Source organism: Bubalus bubalis, chromosome 16 (genome assembly GCF_019923935.1).
Source record: "Bubalus bubalis isolate 160015118507 breed Murrah chromosome 16, NDDB_SH_1, whole genome shotgun sequence".
NCBI classification, from domain to species: domain Eukaryota; kingdom Metazoa; phylum Chordata; class Mammalia; order Artiodactyla; family Bovidae; genus Bubalus; species Bubalus bubalis.
The window spans coordinates 55,864,988-55,882,295 of NC_059172.1; the positions used below are offsets into that span (position 1 = coordinate 55,864,988).

General features: G+C 48.2%; 1 protein-coding gene across 1 annotated transcript; it reads right to left on the reverse strand.

Annotated features, from left to right (window-relative positions):
* Nucleotides 1-8,340: 8,340 nt before the first annotated feature.
* UPK2 (uroplakin 2) lies at nt 8,341-10,762 on the reverse strand. Its single transcript, XM_006078658.4, has 5 exons — nt 10,469-10,762; nt 9,860-9,994; nt 9,535-9,673; nt 9,223-9,293; nt 8,341-8,841 (listed from the first exon to the last, which is right to left on the reverse strand). Exons 1-5 carry the CDS (start codon nt 10,542-10,544, stop codon nt 8,705-8,707), a joined length of 558 nt encoding a protein of 185 aa, XP_006078720.2. The 5' UTR covers nt 10,545-10,762; the 3' UTR covers nt 8,341-8,704.
* Nucleotides 10,763-17,308: the final 6,546 nt, after the last annotated feature.

Below are 17,308 nucleotides of genomic sequence, written 5' to 3' on the forward strand. Positions count from 1 at the left end.
GCAATTTGTGGGGAGATATATTAAAGTGATCTAAAATCTTGTTTCTCATCAAATTTGTACCCACTAATTCTAGTGTCCATTTATGATTCTTGCCTAAATCAATCATTACTATGATGCGTGTGAAATGATTTTATTTTATATATATTTTTTGACTGCACCTCCAATCCTGTGGGACCTTAGTTCCCTGACCATGACAGTGAAAGCACTGCGTCCTAACTGCTGGACTGCCAGGGAGTTCCCTGATTTTTCTAAATCTATCTATCGTTCTATCTCCATTTATTTTAGTTGGCAGTCTTTTGTAAGAGCTTCCCAGGTGTCGAAGTGATAAAGACTCCACCTACAAATGTAGGAGGTGCAGGTTCAATCCTTGGATCAGGAAGATCCCCTGGAGAAGGAAATGGCAACCCACTCCAGTATTCTTACCTAGAAAATCTCATGGACAGAGAGGAACCAGAGCGGGCTACAGTTCATGGGGTTACAAAAGAGTCAGACGGGACTAAGCACAGCACAGCACATTCTTTTGTAAAGAAGAACTTTTCTTTATCACATATTTGTTTGTTATCAGTATGGACTCAAAAGATTGATTCTTATGTTACAGAAAGTGAAAAGTGGCAGTGAAGTCGCTCAGTTGTGTCGGACTCTTTGCAGCCCCGTGGACTGTAGCCTACCAGGCTCCACCATCCATGGGATTTTCCAGGCAAGAATACTGGAGTGGATTGCCATTTCCTTCTCCAGGGGATCTTTCCAATCCAGGGATCAAACCCAGGTCTCCCACATTGTAAGCAGACGCTTTACCATCTGAGCCACCAAGGAAATCATATGTTACAGAGTGGATTATAATTCAGTACTGTATTTGTTTTATCCTTAAATTATTCATATTTGGCCAGAGGGTGAGGCAGCCCCCTCTTTGTGCATTCTGGGTTTTCCCATCAGAGCCCATCCACCCTGTACTGTGTTGCCAGTTGCTTGCTTACTAGACTGGAAACTTTGAGAGTAGTACCTGGCATGTAGGAGACCCTCAATAAATGTTGTTTTAACTATGGTGAAAACAACAACTTCCTTTTAAAAAATTTACTGGCACCCTACCTTTAATATCAATAATAACAGTAATTTTATGATAATTTCCCTAGTTATAAAAATAATACATGCCTGATACAGAAAACTTGGAAATACAGAAAGCACAAAGAAAAAGACAAGAAAACAAAAATCATTCTTGTTATCCACCAGAGATAATAATTAATTACATTCTGATGTATAGTATTCCAATCTTTTTCCTGTGTTTCATTTTGTTTTATATAAAAAGTTATTGTAATGGATCTACCGTTTTATAGCCCCTTTTAAATTAATGTATCATTTGAAAATGTTAATATCATATAAATCATATCTCTGATGAGGTTAACACCCAGAATGTATAAAGAAATCCCACAAATCATCAAAAAATCCAAACAACCCAGTTTAAAAATGGGCAAAAGACTTGAATAGACATTTCTCCAGAGAAGAAATACAGATGTCCAATAAGCACATGAAAAGATGTGCTTTTATATCATTAACAGTAGAGAAATGCAAATAAAAACCACAATGAAATACTACTTCGTATCCATTGGGATGGCTATTATAAAAATAAACAAAGAAAATACAGGAAATAACAAGTGTTGACTAGGATGTGGAGAAATTGGAATCCTTGTGAATTACTGGTGGGAATGTAAAATGATGCAGGCTCTCAAAAAAAAAGAAAAAAATAAAAGAATTACTATATGATCTAGCTGTCTCATTTCTTGGTTAATACCCTGAAGAACTGGAATCAGAGGTTTGGATAGATATCTTTATACCCATGTTCAAGACTGCCTATTCACAGTATTTAAAATGTGGAAACAGGGACTTTCATGGTAAGAATCTGCCTTGCGATGTAGGGGACTTGGGTTGGATCCCTGGTTGGGAACCTAAGATCCCACATCCCTGGGGCAACTAGAGAGAAATCCACATGCCTCAGTGAAGAGCTCACAAAAGATCCCCTGTGCCGCAACTAAGACCCGAGGCAGCCAAACAGATGTATTTTAAAGATGGTTAAAGTCGTAAATTTTAAGTTTGTATTGTGTGCTTTGTCACTCAGTGGTGTCCAACTCTTTGCCACCCCATGGACTGACTGTAGCGCAACAGGCTCCTTTGTCCATGGGGATTCTCCAGGCAAGAATGCTGGAGTAGGTCGCCACTTCCTTCTCCAGGGGATCTTCCTGACCCAGGGATTAAACCTGCATCTCCTGCATTGGCAGGCAGATTATTTACCACCTAGTCACCAGGGAAGCAAAGAATGAATGTGCTGTGCTGTGCTTAGTCGTTCAGTCATGTCCGACTTCCTGCAACCCCATGGACTAGAGCCTGCCAGGCTCCTCTGTCCATGGGGATTCTGCAGGCAAGAATACTGGATTGGGTTGCCTTGCCCTCCTCCAGGACATCTTCCCTACCCAAGGATCAAACCCAGGGCTCTCGCATTGCAGGCGAATTCTTTACTATCTGAACCACCAGGGAAGCCCTTAATGTTTGTATCATCATGATTTTCAGTTCAGTTCAGTCGCTCAGTCACGTCCAACTCTTTGTGACCCCATGAATCCCAGCACGCCAGGCCTCCCTGTGCATCACCAACTCCCGGAGTTCACCAAAACCCATGTGCATCAAGTCTGTGATGCCATCTAGCCATCTCATCTCTGTTGTCCCCTTTTCCTGCCCACAATCCCTCCCAGCATCAGGGTCTTTTCCAGTGAGTCAACTCTTCGCATGAGGTGGCCAAAGCACTGGAGTTTCAGCTTTAGCATCAGTCCTTCCAATGAACACCCAGGACTAATCTCCTTTAGGATGGACTGGTTGGATCTCCTTGCAGTCCAAGGGCCTCTCAAGAGTCTTCTCCAACACCACAGTTCAAAAGCATCAATTCTTCGGCGCTCAGCCTTCTTCACAGTCCAACTCTCACAGTCCATACATGACCACTGGAAAAACCATAGCCTTGACTAGACGGACCTCTGTTGGCAAAGTAATATCTCTGCTTTTGAATATGCTATCTAGGTTGGTCATAACTTTCCTTCCAAGGAGTAAGCGTCTTTTAATTTCATGGCTGCAAGTCACCATCTGCAGTGATTTTGGAGCCCCAGAAAATAAAGTCTGACACTGTTTCCAGTGTTTCCCGATCTATTTCCTATGAAGTGATGGGACCAGATGCCATGATATTTTTCTGAATGTTGAGCTTTAAGCCAACTTTTTCACTCTCCTCTTTCACTTTCATCAAGAGGCTTTTAGTTCCTCTTCACTTTCTGCCATAAGGGTGGTGTCATCTGCATATCTGAGGTTATTGATATTTCTCCCGGCAATCTTGATTCCAGCTTGTGCTTCTTCCAGCCCAGCATTTCTCATGATGTACTCTGCATAGAAGTTAAATAAGCAGGGTGACAATATACTCCTTTTCCTATTTGGAACCAGTCTGTTGTTCCATGTCCAGTTCTTCCTGACCTGCATACAGATTTCTCAAGAGTCAGGTCAGGTGGTCTGGTATTCCCATCTCTTTCAGAATTTCCCACAGTTTATTGTGATCCATACAGTCAAAGGCTTTGGCATAGTCAATAAAGCAGAAATAGATGTTTTTCTGGAACTCTCTTGCTTTTTCGATGATCCTGTGGATGTTGGCAATTTGATCTTTGGTTCCTCTGCCTTTTCTAAAACCAGCTTGAACATCAGGAAGTTCACGGTTCACGTATTGCTGAAGCCTGGCTTGAGAATTTTGAGCATTACTTTACTAGCATGTGAGATGAGTGAAATTGTGAGGTAGTTTGAGCATTCTTTGGCATTGCCTTTCTTTGGAATTGGAATGAAAACTGACCTTTTCCAGTCCTGTGGCCACTGCTGAGTTTTCCAAATTTGCTGGCATATTGAGTGCAGCACTTTCACAGCATCATCTTTCAGGATCTGGAATATCTCAACTGGAATTCCATCACCTCCACTAGCTTTGTTCGTAGTGATGCTTTCTAAGGCCCACTTGACTTCACATTCCAGGATGTCCAGCTCTAGGTGAGTGAGTGATCACACCATCGTGATTATCTGGGTCATGAAGCTCTTTTTTGTACAGTTCTTCTGTGTATTCTTGCCACCTCTTCTTAATATCTTCTGCTTCTGTTAGGTCCATACCATTTCTGTCCTTTATCGAGCCCATCTTTGTATGAAATGTTCCCTTGGTATCTCTAATTTTCTTGAAGAGATTTCTAGTCTTTCCCATTCTGTTGTTTTCCTCTATTTCTTTGCATTGATCGCTGAGGAAGGCTTTCTTATCTCTTCTTGCTCTTCTTTGGAACTCTGCATTCAAATGGGAATATCTTTCCTTTTCCCTTTTGCTTTTCACTTCTCTTCTTTTCACAGCTATTTGTAAGGCCTCCTCAGATAGCCATTTTGCTTTTTTGCATTTCTTTTCCATGGGGATGGTCTTGATCCCTATCTCCTGTACAGTGTCAGGAACCTCTGTCCATAGTTCATCAGGTACTCTGTCTATCAGATCTAGTCCCTTACATCTATTTCTCACTTCCACTGTATAATCATAAGGGATTTGATTTAGGTCATACCTGATAGCGTATTGAAAAGCAAAGATATTACTTTGCCAACAAAGGTCCGTCTAGTCAAGGCTATGGTTTTTCCTGTGGTCATGTATGGATGTGAGAGTTGGACTGTGAAGAAAGCTGAGTGCTGAAGAATTGATACTTTTGAACTGTGGTGTTGGAGAAGACTCTTGAGAGTCCCTTGGACTGCAAGGAGATCCAACCAGTCCATTCTGAAGGAGATCAGCCCTGGGATTTCTTTGGAAGGAATGATGCTGAAGCTGAAACTCCAGTACTTTGGCCACCTCATGCGAAGAGTTGACTCATTGGATAAGACTCTGATGCTGGGAGGGATTGGGGGCAAGTGGAACAGGGGACGACAGAGGATGAGATGGCTGGATGGCATCACCGACTCGATGGACGTGAGTTTGAGTGAACTCTGGGAGATGGTGTTGGACAGGGAGGCCTGGCTGTGCTGCGATTCATGGGGTCGCAAAGAGTCAGACACAACTGAGCGACTGAACTGAACTGAATGGTCTAGCGGTTTTCCCTACTTTCTTCAATTTAAGTCTGAATTTGGCAATAAGGAGTTCATGATCTGAGTCACAGTCAGCTCCCGGTCTTGTTTTTGCTGACTGTATAGAGCTTCTCCATCTTTGGCTGCAAAGACTATAATCAATCTGATTTCGGTGTTGACCATCTGGTGATGTCCATGTGTATGGTGATGATCATGGTGATGGTGATGACCATGACTTTAAAAATGTTTATATCATCCCCCTACCCACATCCATTTGACAGAACTCTAGAAGCAGAGCGCAGGCAGGAGGGAAACTGAAAATTAATAAATAAATAATGTATATATCAGTAATTTCCAAACTTTGCTGCATGTTGGAATCCCCTGGGGATCTTTAAAAAGTACTAATGCCTGACTCCCACCCCCAGTCATTCTGATTCTGGTGTAGGATATGGCCTGAGTGTTGGGATTATTAAAAGTCTCCTGCTGCTAAATCGCTTCAGTCATGTCCAACTCTGTGAGACCCCATAGACGGCAGCCCACCAGGCTCCCATGTCCCTGGGATTCTCCAGGGAAGAACACTAGAGTGGGTTGCCATTTCCTTCTCCAATCTCCTGGATGATTCTAATGTGTGGCACAGTTTGGCTCCATGTCTGGTGCTCTTGTTGTTGTTGCTGAGTTGCTAAATCGTGTTCAACTCTTTTGGGACCCCATGGATTGTGGCCTGCTGGGCTCCTCTGTCCATGGGATTTCCCAGGCAAGAATACTGGAGTGGGTTGTCATTTCCTTCTCCAGGGGATCTTCCCAACCCAGGGTCTCCTGCTTGACAGGCAGATTCTTTACCACCATTGGTCACCTGATACGAAGGGCCAACTCAGAAAACACCCTGAAAGATTGAAGAAAGATTGAAGTCAAAAGGAGAAGCGGGCAGCAGAGGATGAGATGGTTAGATAGCCTCACAGACTCAATGGACCTGCATTTGAGGAAACTCCAGGAGATAGTGGAAGACAGAGGAGCCTGGCATGCTGCACTTCATGGGGTTGCAAAGAGTCAACAAGACTTAGCTACTGAACAACAAGGACAGCTGATGCTCTGCCCACAATACAAGAAGAGTGGGCACCATACCTCCCTTGGCTGGTCCAGTTAGGATGGGAAGAAGGGCCTGATGGATTCTCCCTGACCCTCCTTCCTGACTTCAGGCCTCAGGGGAGCTGAACCCACCCAAACTAAGGAGGGTCCCCTGTTCACCTCCTGTCATCTATCATGACACTTATTGAAATTTTATTTACCTGTTCACACTTTGGGGAATCTCTCTTCCCCTAAATTCTCTGTAAGTTCTATAAGGAAGGAAGAGTGTCTTTTCACAGTTTATTTCTCGCACCTGGCACACAATAAACACTAAGTTAGTGTTTGTGGAATTAAAAAATGCTGTTGTTTTTCTCTTCCATTGCCTCCCTCTCCAGGATCTTCTAGCTCTGTGTGATTTATTATTGCATTTTCAGAATTTTTGGCACTTTTCCTAGCCCTCACCTTCTCTTCAGGGGCTTGTTGATTCATCCATTTGCTCACTTGTTCTACAATAGGTATTGAATATCCACCATGTCCCAGGAACCACAAAGGTACTATAGGCCCTTGGGAGCAAAGAGACAACTCTCAGGGAACATAAAGTCTGGAGGGAAGACCACTGAATAATCACATAAACATAGTAATAAACGATAGTAATGCCATGAAAGACAAAATGGGAGAACCCAACCTAATGGTGGGGGTGGGGTGGAGGTCAGAGAAGGCTTCCCTGGAGAAGCTGGGTTAACTATGCAAATAGAATGGAATTGGGGGTGGGGGTGGTCTTAAAAGCAGTGTAGGCCTAAGGAAGGGGCTTCTGTGTAGCTCAGATGGTAAAGAATCTGCCTGCAATGTGGGTGACGGAAGTCTTCCCTGAATTGGGAAGACCCCCTGAAACAGGAAATGGCAACCCACCCCAGTATTCTTGCCTGGACAATCCCATGGACAGAGGAGCCTGGTGGGCTACAGTCCATGGGGTTGCAAAGAGTCAGACATGACTGAAGCGACTTAGCACGCACACAGGCTTAAAGAAGAGTCTGTGCAAAGGCCTCGAGGCAAGAGGGAACGCAGGACATTAGAAGGGATATAGTGAGAGCTGAGGGGTAGTTAGGGGACAGACCCCGGGCTGGCCTTGAAAGTCACCACAAAAATTTTGGTCTTTACCCTAAGAGCAAGGCAAAGATCACTGATCCTTAGAAGGAATAACATATTGGAGAGAACACAAGTGACCACTCCCACTCATTCCCCTTGGTTACTCACAGTACCACTTTTGCACCCTCTGGCAGGGTGTTCCACTTCTTCTCTCTTCTCCTAGTGCCCTTTAGCCTGTTCTTCACTCCCCCTGTAACTGTAACCCCTCTTCCCCCCTCCCTGCCCCATCCCCAGCACCCTGTCCTTGGGTTTCACTCTGGTAGACTTCTGGCTTTTTTCCCTTCACTGTGCTGGTTATTCATCATGATGAAGAAAGCCAGGGCTTTCTCTAGTTGCAGAGCACAGGCTCTAGAGTGCTTGGGCTCAGTAATTATGGTGCTTGGACTTCTCTAGTTGTGGGATCTTAGTTCCCCCCAGGGATTGAACCAGCAACCCCTGCATTGGAAGGCATATTTTTAACCACTGGACCACCAGGGAAGTCCTGGCCCTCTGGGTTGTTTTTTGGTCAGAGCCTCTCTTTCTGCAGCACTTCCCCTTGCTCTCCTGGCTCCTGGCTTTCACAAAGGCCCTCAGGCCTCTGGGTCCCATGTGGTGGACCAGCCTCGGCTTCACTCCCACCCCAGGGCCCTTGGATGGTGTAAAACCCACAGTCCAGGTGTGGGTCTGAGAACTCTGACTCTTGGATTCTTATCTCATCCACACCTTCCTACTTCCTGGGAAAAGTAACTTTGGGGTTCCAGGGCAGAGAGAGGACTGGGAGCAGCTGCAGCCTGGACATAGATTCTATACGTTTGCCCAAAGTGAAAGTTAAGTGAAAGTCACTCAGTCGTGTCTGACTCTTTGCGACCCTATGGACTATACAGTCCATGGAATTCTCCAGGCCAGGATACTGGAGCGGGTAACCATTCCCTTCTCCAGGGGATCTTCCCAACCCAGGGATCAAACCCAGGTCTCCCACATTGTGGGTGGATTCTTTAGCAGCTGAGCCACCGGGGAAGCCCAAAGTGGAGCCCATTGAAGAGAAACACACACAGCAACGTGGTATCAGGCTTTATTGTAGGGACTAATTCACTGGGGGAGGGAAAAATTCCTGTCTGTCAGGGGTAGAGCGGTTAAAGAGGTGAAATGGGAGAAAAACCAATTCTGACAGGAGTGGGGTGAGGGCAGTAATAGGGAGTGTTGGGCCAAGGGGACACCTTAGGGGATGAGGAGGGGACGGAGGGAGGAGAGGGCTGTAGTGGAGAAGGGAGGGGAGGTGATGGCACTGAAGGATCCCAGGCCTGGTGCCTGTGGCCTGGGAGCAGGCCATCTTCTCAGCAGTGGAGATAAGAGCAGACGCAGAGCCCCGGGCTAAGAACACGGACAGTGCCTTGGACTTGCTGTCTGCTCCCCAGGGCAGTCCTCCTCACTTTCGGGCGCCCAGTGCTAGGGCAATGATCAAGCCCAGAACCAGCAGGAACATGGCGACTGAGAGCAGCACCGTGATGACCACCATGCCCCCTGTCCGGGCCATTGCCAGCCCAATGGATTCTGCCTTCCTTCCTGTCAGAAGAGAGGAGGGAGGCAGTTCTAGGCACGAAGGGCCCCCACCCTGCCCAAGGCTCCCAGCCCGGCCCCTCATTCATTCATCCAGCCAGCCATCCCCTCATCCGTGTATTCATCCAACCAACCAATGAATCATCAGATAAACATTTATGAAGCATCTCCTATGTGAGGCACTGAGGATTCAGAAATTAATCGGACACGGTCACTACCCACAAAGTTTAGTGGTGCGGGGAAATGTGTCAGCGGCCACTTAAAATGCCAGGGGCTCAGTGTGAGGATAGAGGAAGGCAGAGAAGCTAAGGGAGGATAGGAAGGGGCAGGTGGGGGATGGGGCAAGAGGGGCCAGGGAAGGCTCTGGGGCCCTGAGACACTACTCACGAGGAAATGTGGACATTGGGATTTCTCTGCTGGACTCGGTGGATGCCCCCTTTGTCACGAGGTAGGAAATGCTTTTGCGGTGAGGTTCAGGAGGGGAGAGAATCCTCAGTCAGTGTGCAGGACTTAGAGTATGAGGGAGTCCAGGCCTCCCCCTGCACAGCTGTGTCCAGGAGAGGCCTGTTCTGGTAGCAGTGCCCCCATTCTCTCCCCCATACTCACCACATCCCACCACCACCGCCACCAAAGTCAGGGCCCAGCTCCTCTTCCTATAGCCCTTCCCACCCGTGCCCCAGGCCCGGGCCTGGTACTTACTAGTATTTGGTTCCTGGTGCCAGGTTTGTCACCTGGTATGCACTGAGCCGGGTGACCGTGAAGCCAGACCCACTGTCCACCACGCTCACCAGCTCCCTGCGTCCGCGGCACGGAGGCACCACGAAGCTAGATCTCACCACTGGGCGGGAAATTGGTGATGAAAGGCAGGGTCAAGCTTCGAAAGGCCCCAAGGAGAAGGGCAGTATTTAGAGTATGGATGGTGGGAAAAGGGGGTCAATAGGAAGGGAGAGTGGGAGGAGGGATGCCTGAGTATCCTGGGAAGGGATCTATGGGCACTAGGGGGTGCTGGGAGCGAGAAGCAGACCTTTGCTGTCGTTGGCTCTCCGGACAGTCAGTGTGGCATTGCCCCCTGTGAGGTGACATGGGGGCAAGGCAACTAGCAGGCTTTCCGTCATCACTGGGGACAGCAGACCAGAGAGGCTTGAGATGTTGAAGTCAGCTAAGGGGCCAGGAAGGAGTTCAGGGGAGGATCAATTCCTTTCTCGCCAGCAGATTGGCCACCCCACTCCACCCCTGGGGGTCCTCTCTAAGGATGAAGAGTCCTTTCCACTCTGTGGTCTGTTTGCGGAACACGAGTCTTTGCCTGTATGACCACCAGGTGGCAGGCTTGGGCTGCAGAAGCTGGGTACTCCTCCAAGCCTCCGGATGCAGGGGTGCTAGGAGAGGGCAGCTCCCAACCCCACCCCTGTCCAAAGCCTTGGTCTCTTCCCCACTCCTGCCTGCCTCCTGAATCTGGAAGGGGACAGGCGTGTGCCCTGGGCCCAGTGACTGATGCCTGGTCACCGCCATCACCAGTTCCCCAGCCCCAGCTGGCCAGACCAGCCCCTCTTTGACAGCCCTGGAAGGCACAGTGCCTCCTCTCCAGAAGCCCCCTTCCAAGCCCCTCCCCAGCCTGGCCAGAGATGGCAGAGACCTGCAGCCCCGGGGGCCAGGACAGCCAGCAGAATCAGGATCCAAGACAAGGTCCGCACAGGCCACGGAGATGCCATCGCTGGGCTGGGAGATGGGGTGGGTGCTGGCGGGCTGTGACTGCCTAAGGCAACTGAAGCCCTTCCCCTAGGGCTGCCTGATTTTGTCTTGGGGGGGTGGGAGGAGCTCGAGGGGAATCCTGCCCAACCTGCTCCTTGGGTACCAACAGCCTCAGGGGAGGCCCCCAAACAGGTTTTTCAGGATGGGGAGCTAGCCCTCAGGCCAGGATGGGGAGGGCCTGGCTGGATCTCCGTGGCTTAGTCACCGCAGAGGGGCAGGGGAGCTGAGGTGGGGGTGGAAAATCCTTCTTCTGGGACACCCACATGTAAAAGCATGAGTGTTCCCGCCTGCAAGAGTATCTGGAGCCCGGCCTGTAGAGGACCACCCCCCATGTGGTGGGGGTCTTCCCAGGAGGGTGGCAAGTACTGAGTTTGCCCTGGTGTGTGGAGAGAGGGGAGTCACCCTGAGGGGCTCCTGAAAGGGCCTTGGCTGGGCAGGAACGGGAGAGAAACAGAGAAACCGGCAGGACAGGGTCGGGGCATCAGAGCCCAGGGCCTCAATTCTTGGCATCCACTGAGGCCCAGGCACTGAACTCTGGGAGAGGCAGAGGGAGGGGTATGGGTGCCAGGAAGCACACAGGGCTTCCCATCCTCCAAGGATGCCATGGAGGCCTTCCAGAGATCGGAGAGGTGGGCACTGACCTGCCCAGTAGGGGTGGGGGAGGCATACCATCAGCTTTGGTCAACAACATTTGCAGAACTGTTTCAGAATAAAGGAGAGAGAGACGGAGGGAGAAAATGAAAGAGAGATACAACTTCTCCAAAGGCCCTCCCACCCCTGTGCTCGGTTAGAGAGCCCTGAAGGAGTTGTGAGCAGAGACAACAGACAGGAAGAGAAAGCACCTCTCCTGGGCCCAGGCAGGTGCTTTGCTTGTTCTACACTCACGCTCACCGCCAGCCCAGTCGGTGGACGTTATTGGCTCCTTTCGTGGATGTGGAAACTGAGACTCAGAGACACTTGTGGAACGTGGAATACTTTGTCAGGAGAGGTCGTAGATCTCCACAGAGAGCGTTTATGTGTGTCTTTCCGCTTGTGGAGCCACTCTGGCTCCCCCAGTCCCAGAAGAGGGCCAGGGTCCCACCAGGGAAGTGAGGGGCTGGTGAGGGTGTGTCCGTACCCCACAGTGAAAAGGTCAGCTCCCATCCTGGGGTTTGAGCAGGGGGTGACAATAAAGACCAGATTCCTGGACCAAAGCGGAGAGTGGGAGGGCCTCAGACCAGCACTTCTCCAAATTGAATGTGCATGTGAATCACCGGGGATCTTGTTAAGATGCAGTATCTGATTCAGTGGGTCTGAGGTGAAGCCTGAAATTCTGCATTTCTAACGAGCTTCCAGGTAAGGTTGATTGATGCTAGCCTGGGAGGCACACACTCGAGTCACCAGATGCTCAGTATGGCCTCCTTCTCCGCCCCCGCCGCACACACACACTCTGGATCCTCTGCTGGAGATCAGGGTCAGGTGTTTTTCCCCTGTCTCCCAGCACAGGCTGCCTTTGGGTGAAGAAATGAATTCTGTTTTCCCTGCGCCTTGGCTTTTGTTCCCTTTTAGATAAGATCCGATCATAATTCTGCAAAATGAAAGAGGATCTTTGGCACATTGAGAACTTTGGAGAGAGGGAACAGACTAAATGGTGGAATTCCAGGGTGAGGGATCTTCTTAGTACTCTTCAAATCCCATCCCCAGCCAGGAGGATGTTTACACTTGGGCTTGGGAGAGATCACGTCCCATCTCAGTCACAAACCAGCAGCAGAAAGGAGAAGAGGTTGGGTTTATTGCAGACTGAGTCATGTTGTGTCTACTCCTAAGCTCCCATCTCCATCTGAAATTATGAGTGGGACAGAGTGGGGTAAGGGAGGACAGAGCTCTGACCAGATTTTAAAAGGATAAGAGGGGCCTGTGCCTTTAAACCCTCCTTTCTCTCCCTTCAGTCCTCCCCCCTTCCCCACCCTTGGCCCTCCCCAGGTTTCTGGAGGAGCTGAGAGTTGCGTCTTCTCCCTGCCCTGCCGAGCTGCTCACTGGCTGCTCTGGAGGCTGTGCTTTGGGGTCTCCATGGAAACCATTAGTTGCTAAGCAACTGGAGCATCATCTGTGCTGAGCTCTCGCATCTAATTATCCCATCACAGCCGCGGAGAAGGGTTTGGGGAGCTGAGAGGAGGGGGAGGACAAGCACAGGAGCAAGAGGATAACTCTTTTAGCAGAGCAGATTCATTGACAACGCTGAAGTCATTTAAAGCCACAGCACTCTTGTTCCTCTGGAGGATTTCCTCATGGCTTGGAGAAATCGAGCCAGGGCCACAAATGCCTGGGGTCTCTCTCTTGGACCCACTCTTTATAGGCTGTCTCCCTCTTGGTTTCTCGATTCTCAACTCACTCAAGTTTCCTCCCTTGCCTCCTTCCTTCCAAATAGCAAATAGTTATTAAATACCAGTTATGTCCCTGGAACTATGCTAGGCACCAGGGATATGAAGGTAAGATAAATTTTTGCCCTCGAAGAGTTCCTGATTGTTCTATTCTGCTCCAAAGATTAGCTCCTGAAACAGACCTACTCTTTCTAAACTGTGGTTCTTTCTTTCTTCCTCTCTTTCTCCCTTCATTGCTTCCTTCTTCCCTCCCTCCCTCCCTCCTTTCTTTCATTCTTCTTAAATTGAACTATGGTAGTTTTGCAACCAGAAGAGCTTGGATCAGAATCCAGGTCTGCTTGATATATTATACTTTTGTTTCTCCTTTGGCAATGCCAGTCTTAGTCACTTAGAAGAGCACGGCCACTTGGTTTCGTGGGCATGTCAACCTCTGATGGGCACTGCCATGGAACTTTAGGTGAGTCACTTTGAACCTCAATTTTCTCACCTAGAAAATGGAAAGACTCTTTCCTTACCATTTGTCTAGCAACATATGGCAGATGTAAAAATGCTTTAAAAATAAAGGTGCAAGAGGAATGTAGAGACCATTGTCAGAATCTATAGTAGCAGACTGGGGGAAACCCTGGCAACTTGGATCTAGAGGTCAGATGCAGTGCTCACCAAATGTTGGTCCAGTGATGAATGGTTGAGCATCTGTCCTTGAGATACGAGGCTGGAAAAGGCTGTGAGAGTCAGAAAATCTCAGTTGTTCAATGATAGAATGCAACGGGATGCGTCTTTATTATTTTTTTTCTAATATTGCCCATGACACAACGACTTCCCTCAAATCTTTCAGCTTTCTGACCTTGACCAAGTTAACTACCTAACTACTCTGAGCTGCAGTTTTCTCTTCCATAGAAAGGGTATAAAATCTGTCTCATCAGGACACTATGACTATCACTCAAGATAATTTATTTAAGAGTGCCTAGCACTGTATCTGGTTCAATAAATATTAATTTAAGTAATTTATCTTATCCTCTCTTTTTTATTAACCCTTGGTGCAAAAGAAGGCTAGAGAGGCTCAGAGGCAATAAATAACATTCTGAAGGTCTCAGAGTGAGCAAAAAATGAGGTGGGATAGAATTCAGAATTTGCTTTTCCAACCATGTCATTGATGTAGGGGCTTCCCAGGTGGCTAAGTGGTGAAGAATCCGCCTGCCAATGCAGGAGATGTGGGTTCAATTCCTGGATCAGTAAGATTCCCTGGAGGAGAAAATGGCAGCCTGCTCCATTGTTCTTGCCTGAGAAATCCCATGGACAGAGGAGCCTGGTGGGCTACAGTCCATGGGATTGCGAAGAGCTGGACATGATTGAGCGACTGAGCATGCACGCATTGATGCAAAGGAGATGGCTGGGCAGGAAAGGTAGTCTGGGATCAGGGTGGGGGGTGAGTGACTGTGGTGGATCAGCTATAACACACGTACCGAAGGGGTACCAGGCATGAGGGAACAGCCTGCTCACACACTTATTCATTCAGTAAATATTTGTTGAACAACATCTCTGTGGTGGGTACTACACTAGGTGATGAAATAACAGAGATGACAAGACACAACTCCTGCTCTCAAGTTGCTGATTTTTGGAGAGTTGCTGAGTTAGCCTTCCTAAGTGGAAAGGGATATTCCAAAAAAAGGGAACAGCACATGAAAAAACTCAAAGATGTGATTTATCCTGACACCTCCTGGAACTGTGAACAATACATCTTGGCTAGAAAGAAGTATTCAAGGATGAACATGGTGAGAGCTCTAGTCATCGGTTAGGCCACCAATGGCTTTGTAAGGTATTCTAAGGAGCCTGGCTTTTTTTTTTTTTTTTTTTAGATGTATTTATTTTTGGCTGTGCTGGATCTTTGTTGGTGCTTGCAGACTTTCTCTAGTTGCGGCGAGCAGGGGCTACTCTGCAGTTGTGGCTCGCAGGCTTCTCATTGCAGTGGCCTCTCTTGTGCAGCACAGGTTCTAGAGTGATGGCTCAGTGGTTGTGGTACACAGGCTTAGTTGCTCTGTGGCATGGAATCGTCTCTGACCAGGGATCAAACCCGTGTCCTCTGCATTGGCAAGCGGATTCTTAATCACTAGACCACCAAGGAAGCCAGGAGCCTGATTTTTTTGCTGAAGAAAACAGGAAGCCTGTGAGGAGTTTTACATGTTTAAAGATCTTTCTGGAAACAGTGTGGGGAATGGATTGGCGGCAGGTAAGAGACTGGTTCATTGTGTCCGGGTTGGTCTATGTGGCCAATAGAATAGGACAGAAACGACAGTAGGTCACTCCTGAGGCTCCGTCCTAAGAGGCATCGCACCTGTCCCCTTGCTCTCATGGACTGCTCTCCTGGAGGATATGGGAGCACCTCCATGGGGAGGCCCACGTGGCAGGGACCAAGCAATGGCAGCCCACTCCAGTACTCTTGCCTGGAAAATCCCATGGACAGAGGAGCCTGGTGGGCTGCAGTCCATGGGGTGGCTAAGAGTCAGACACAACTGAGCAACTTCACTTTCACTTTTCACTTTCATGCATTGGAGAAGGAAATGGCAACCCACTTCAGTGTGCTTGCCTGGAGAATCCCAGGGACGGGGGAGCCTGGTGGGCTGCCGTCTATGGGGTTGCACAGAGTCGGACACGACTGAAGCAACTTAGCAGCAGCAGCAGCAGCCAAGATCCAAGGAGGAACTGAGGCCTCCAACCGACAGCCATGTGAATGGGTGAGCTTGGAGACAGATCCTCCGGACCCAGTCAATCCTTCAGGTGACTGTGGCCCAGGCTGACACCTTCACTGAAACTTCATGAGACAACCGGTTAAGTCTTACTCAGATTCCTGATTCTCAGTAAATGTTCGTTTTTATAAGCCACTAAATTTGGAGATTAGCTGCTATGCAAGAATTGATAACATTCTTTCCTGGAGAATTCCATGGACAGAGGAGCCTGGTAAGCTACAGTCCATGGGATCACAAAGAGTCAGACATGACTAAGCGACTAATGCTTTCACTTTTTTCACCAATATCTTGGGCAAGTCAGATGAAAGCGATGTTTTCATGTGAAGTGAAGTGAAGTGAACGTATATAAGTCTGGAACACAGGAGAGAAGTCTGGGATGAAGAAAGGGAAGGTGGACAATGGCTAAAATCATAAATGTAAGGACTTTCCTGGTGGTCCAATGGTTAAGAATCCGCCTTGCAATGCAAGGGATGCTAGTTTGATCCCTGATCCAGGAAGATTCCACATGCCAAGGGGCAACTAAGCTCGTGAGCCACAACTACTGAAGCCTACATGCCCTGGAGCCTGTGCCCTAGGACAAGAGAAGCCACCGCAGTGAGAAGCCCTTGCACTGCAACAAAGATTAGCCCTTACTGGCCACAACTAGAGAAAGCCCACAGCAGCGCCACACAATAAAAATAAACAATTTTTAAAAATCAGAAATGTAGAAGAGTCCTGGAAGACAGTGGTGGAAGGGAAGGATAAGAAAGCCAAGTACAGAATACTAGGGAACCCAGTGTCTAAAGGACAGACGGAGTGAGAGGAGCTGATGAAGGAGGAACGAGCTTTAGGAGAAGAACCAGGAGAAAGTGGATGGATGGTTTTGCAAAGGAAGTGTCAGATGGTATGAAGGTCAGGATTGGAGTCCAGGACTCAAAAATGTCCCTGAGGGACTTCCCTGGGGGTCCAGTGGCTAAGACTCTATGATCCCAAGGCAGGGGCCCTGGGTTCCATCCCTGGTCAGGGAAGTAGATCCTACATACTGCACCTAGAGATCCTGACTGCTACATCTAAACCCCAGCAGACCCAAATAAATAAATATTTTTTTTTAAATGCCCCTAGGCCTAGCATCTTGAGGGGTGTTGTGTGTCCTTCAGAGTAGGCTCCTGCAGGTGAGCGGGGCAGCAGCCAGATAGCAAGAGTTCAGGGATAACTGGGAGTAGGTGGAGTTAGAACTGTGTAGACCTCTCTGAAGAAACTTGGCTGCAAAGGGAAGGAGACAGATAACCGGAGGGAATTGTGGGTACAACCCGGAGGGAACAATCTCATCTGTTTTGTTTTTAAAGTTGAAGAGGGAATTCCCTGGTGGCCCAGTGGTTAAGACTTCATGCTTCCAATACAAGGGGCGCAGGTTTGATCCCTGGTTGGGGAAATAAGATCTCACATTATGTGTCGTGCTGTGCCTTGCCATGCAGCCAAAAAAATTTTTTTAATAAAGTAGAATAAAACATGTTTAAAACATAAACTAAAGATAAAGAGAACGGAAGGTATAATTTATGGGGAGGCTCCCGGAGGAGGGAGAAGATGGCACTCAGAAGTGGAGGTATTAGCCTGTGGCGGTAGGAACGACACTTTCCAGCA

Coding starts and splice junctions, on each gene's coding strand:
- UPK2 (XM_006078658.4), bottom strand. CDS start 10,544: ATGGCATCTCCGTGGCCTGTGCGGACCTTGTCTTGGATCCTGATTCTG. Junction 9,995..10,468: donor CCTGGCCCCCGGGGCTGCAG/GTCTCTGCCATC, acceptor CTGGCCCCTTAG/CTGACTTCAACATCTCAAGC. Junction 9,674..9,859: donor GAGAGCCAACGACAGCAAAG/GTCTGCTTCTCG, acceptor TTTCCCGCCCAG/TGGTGAGATCTAGCTTCGTG.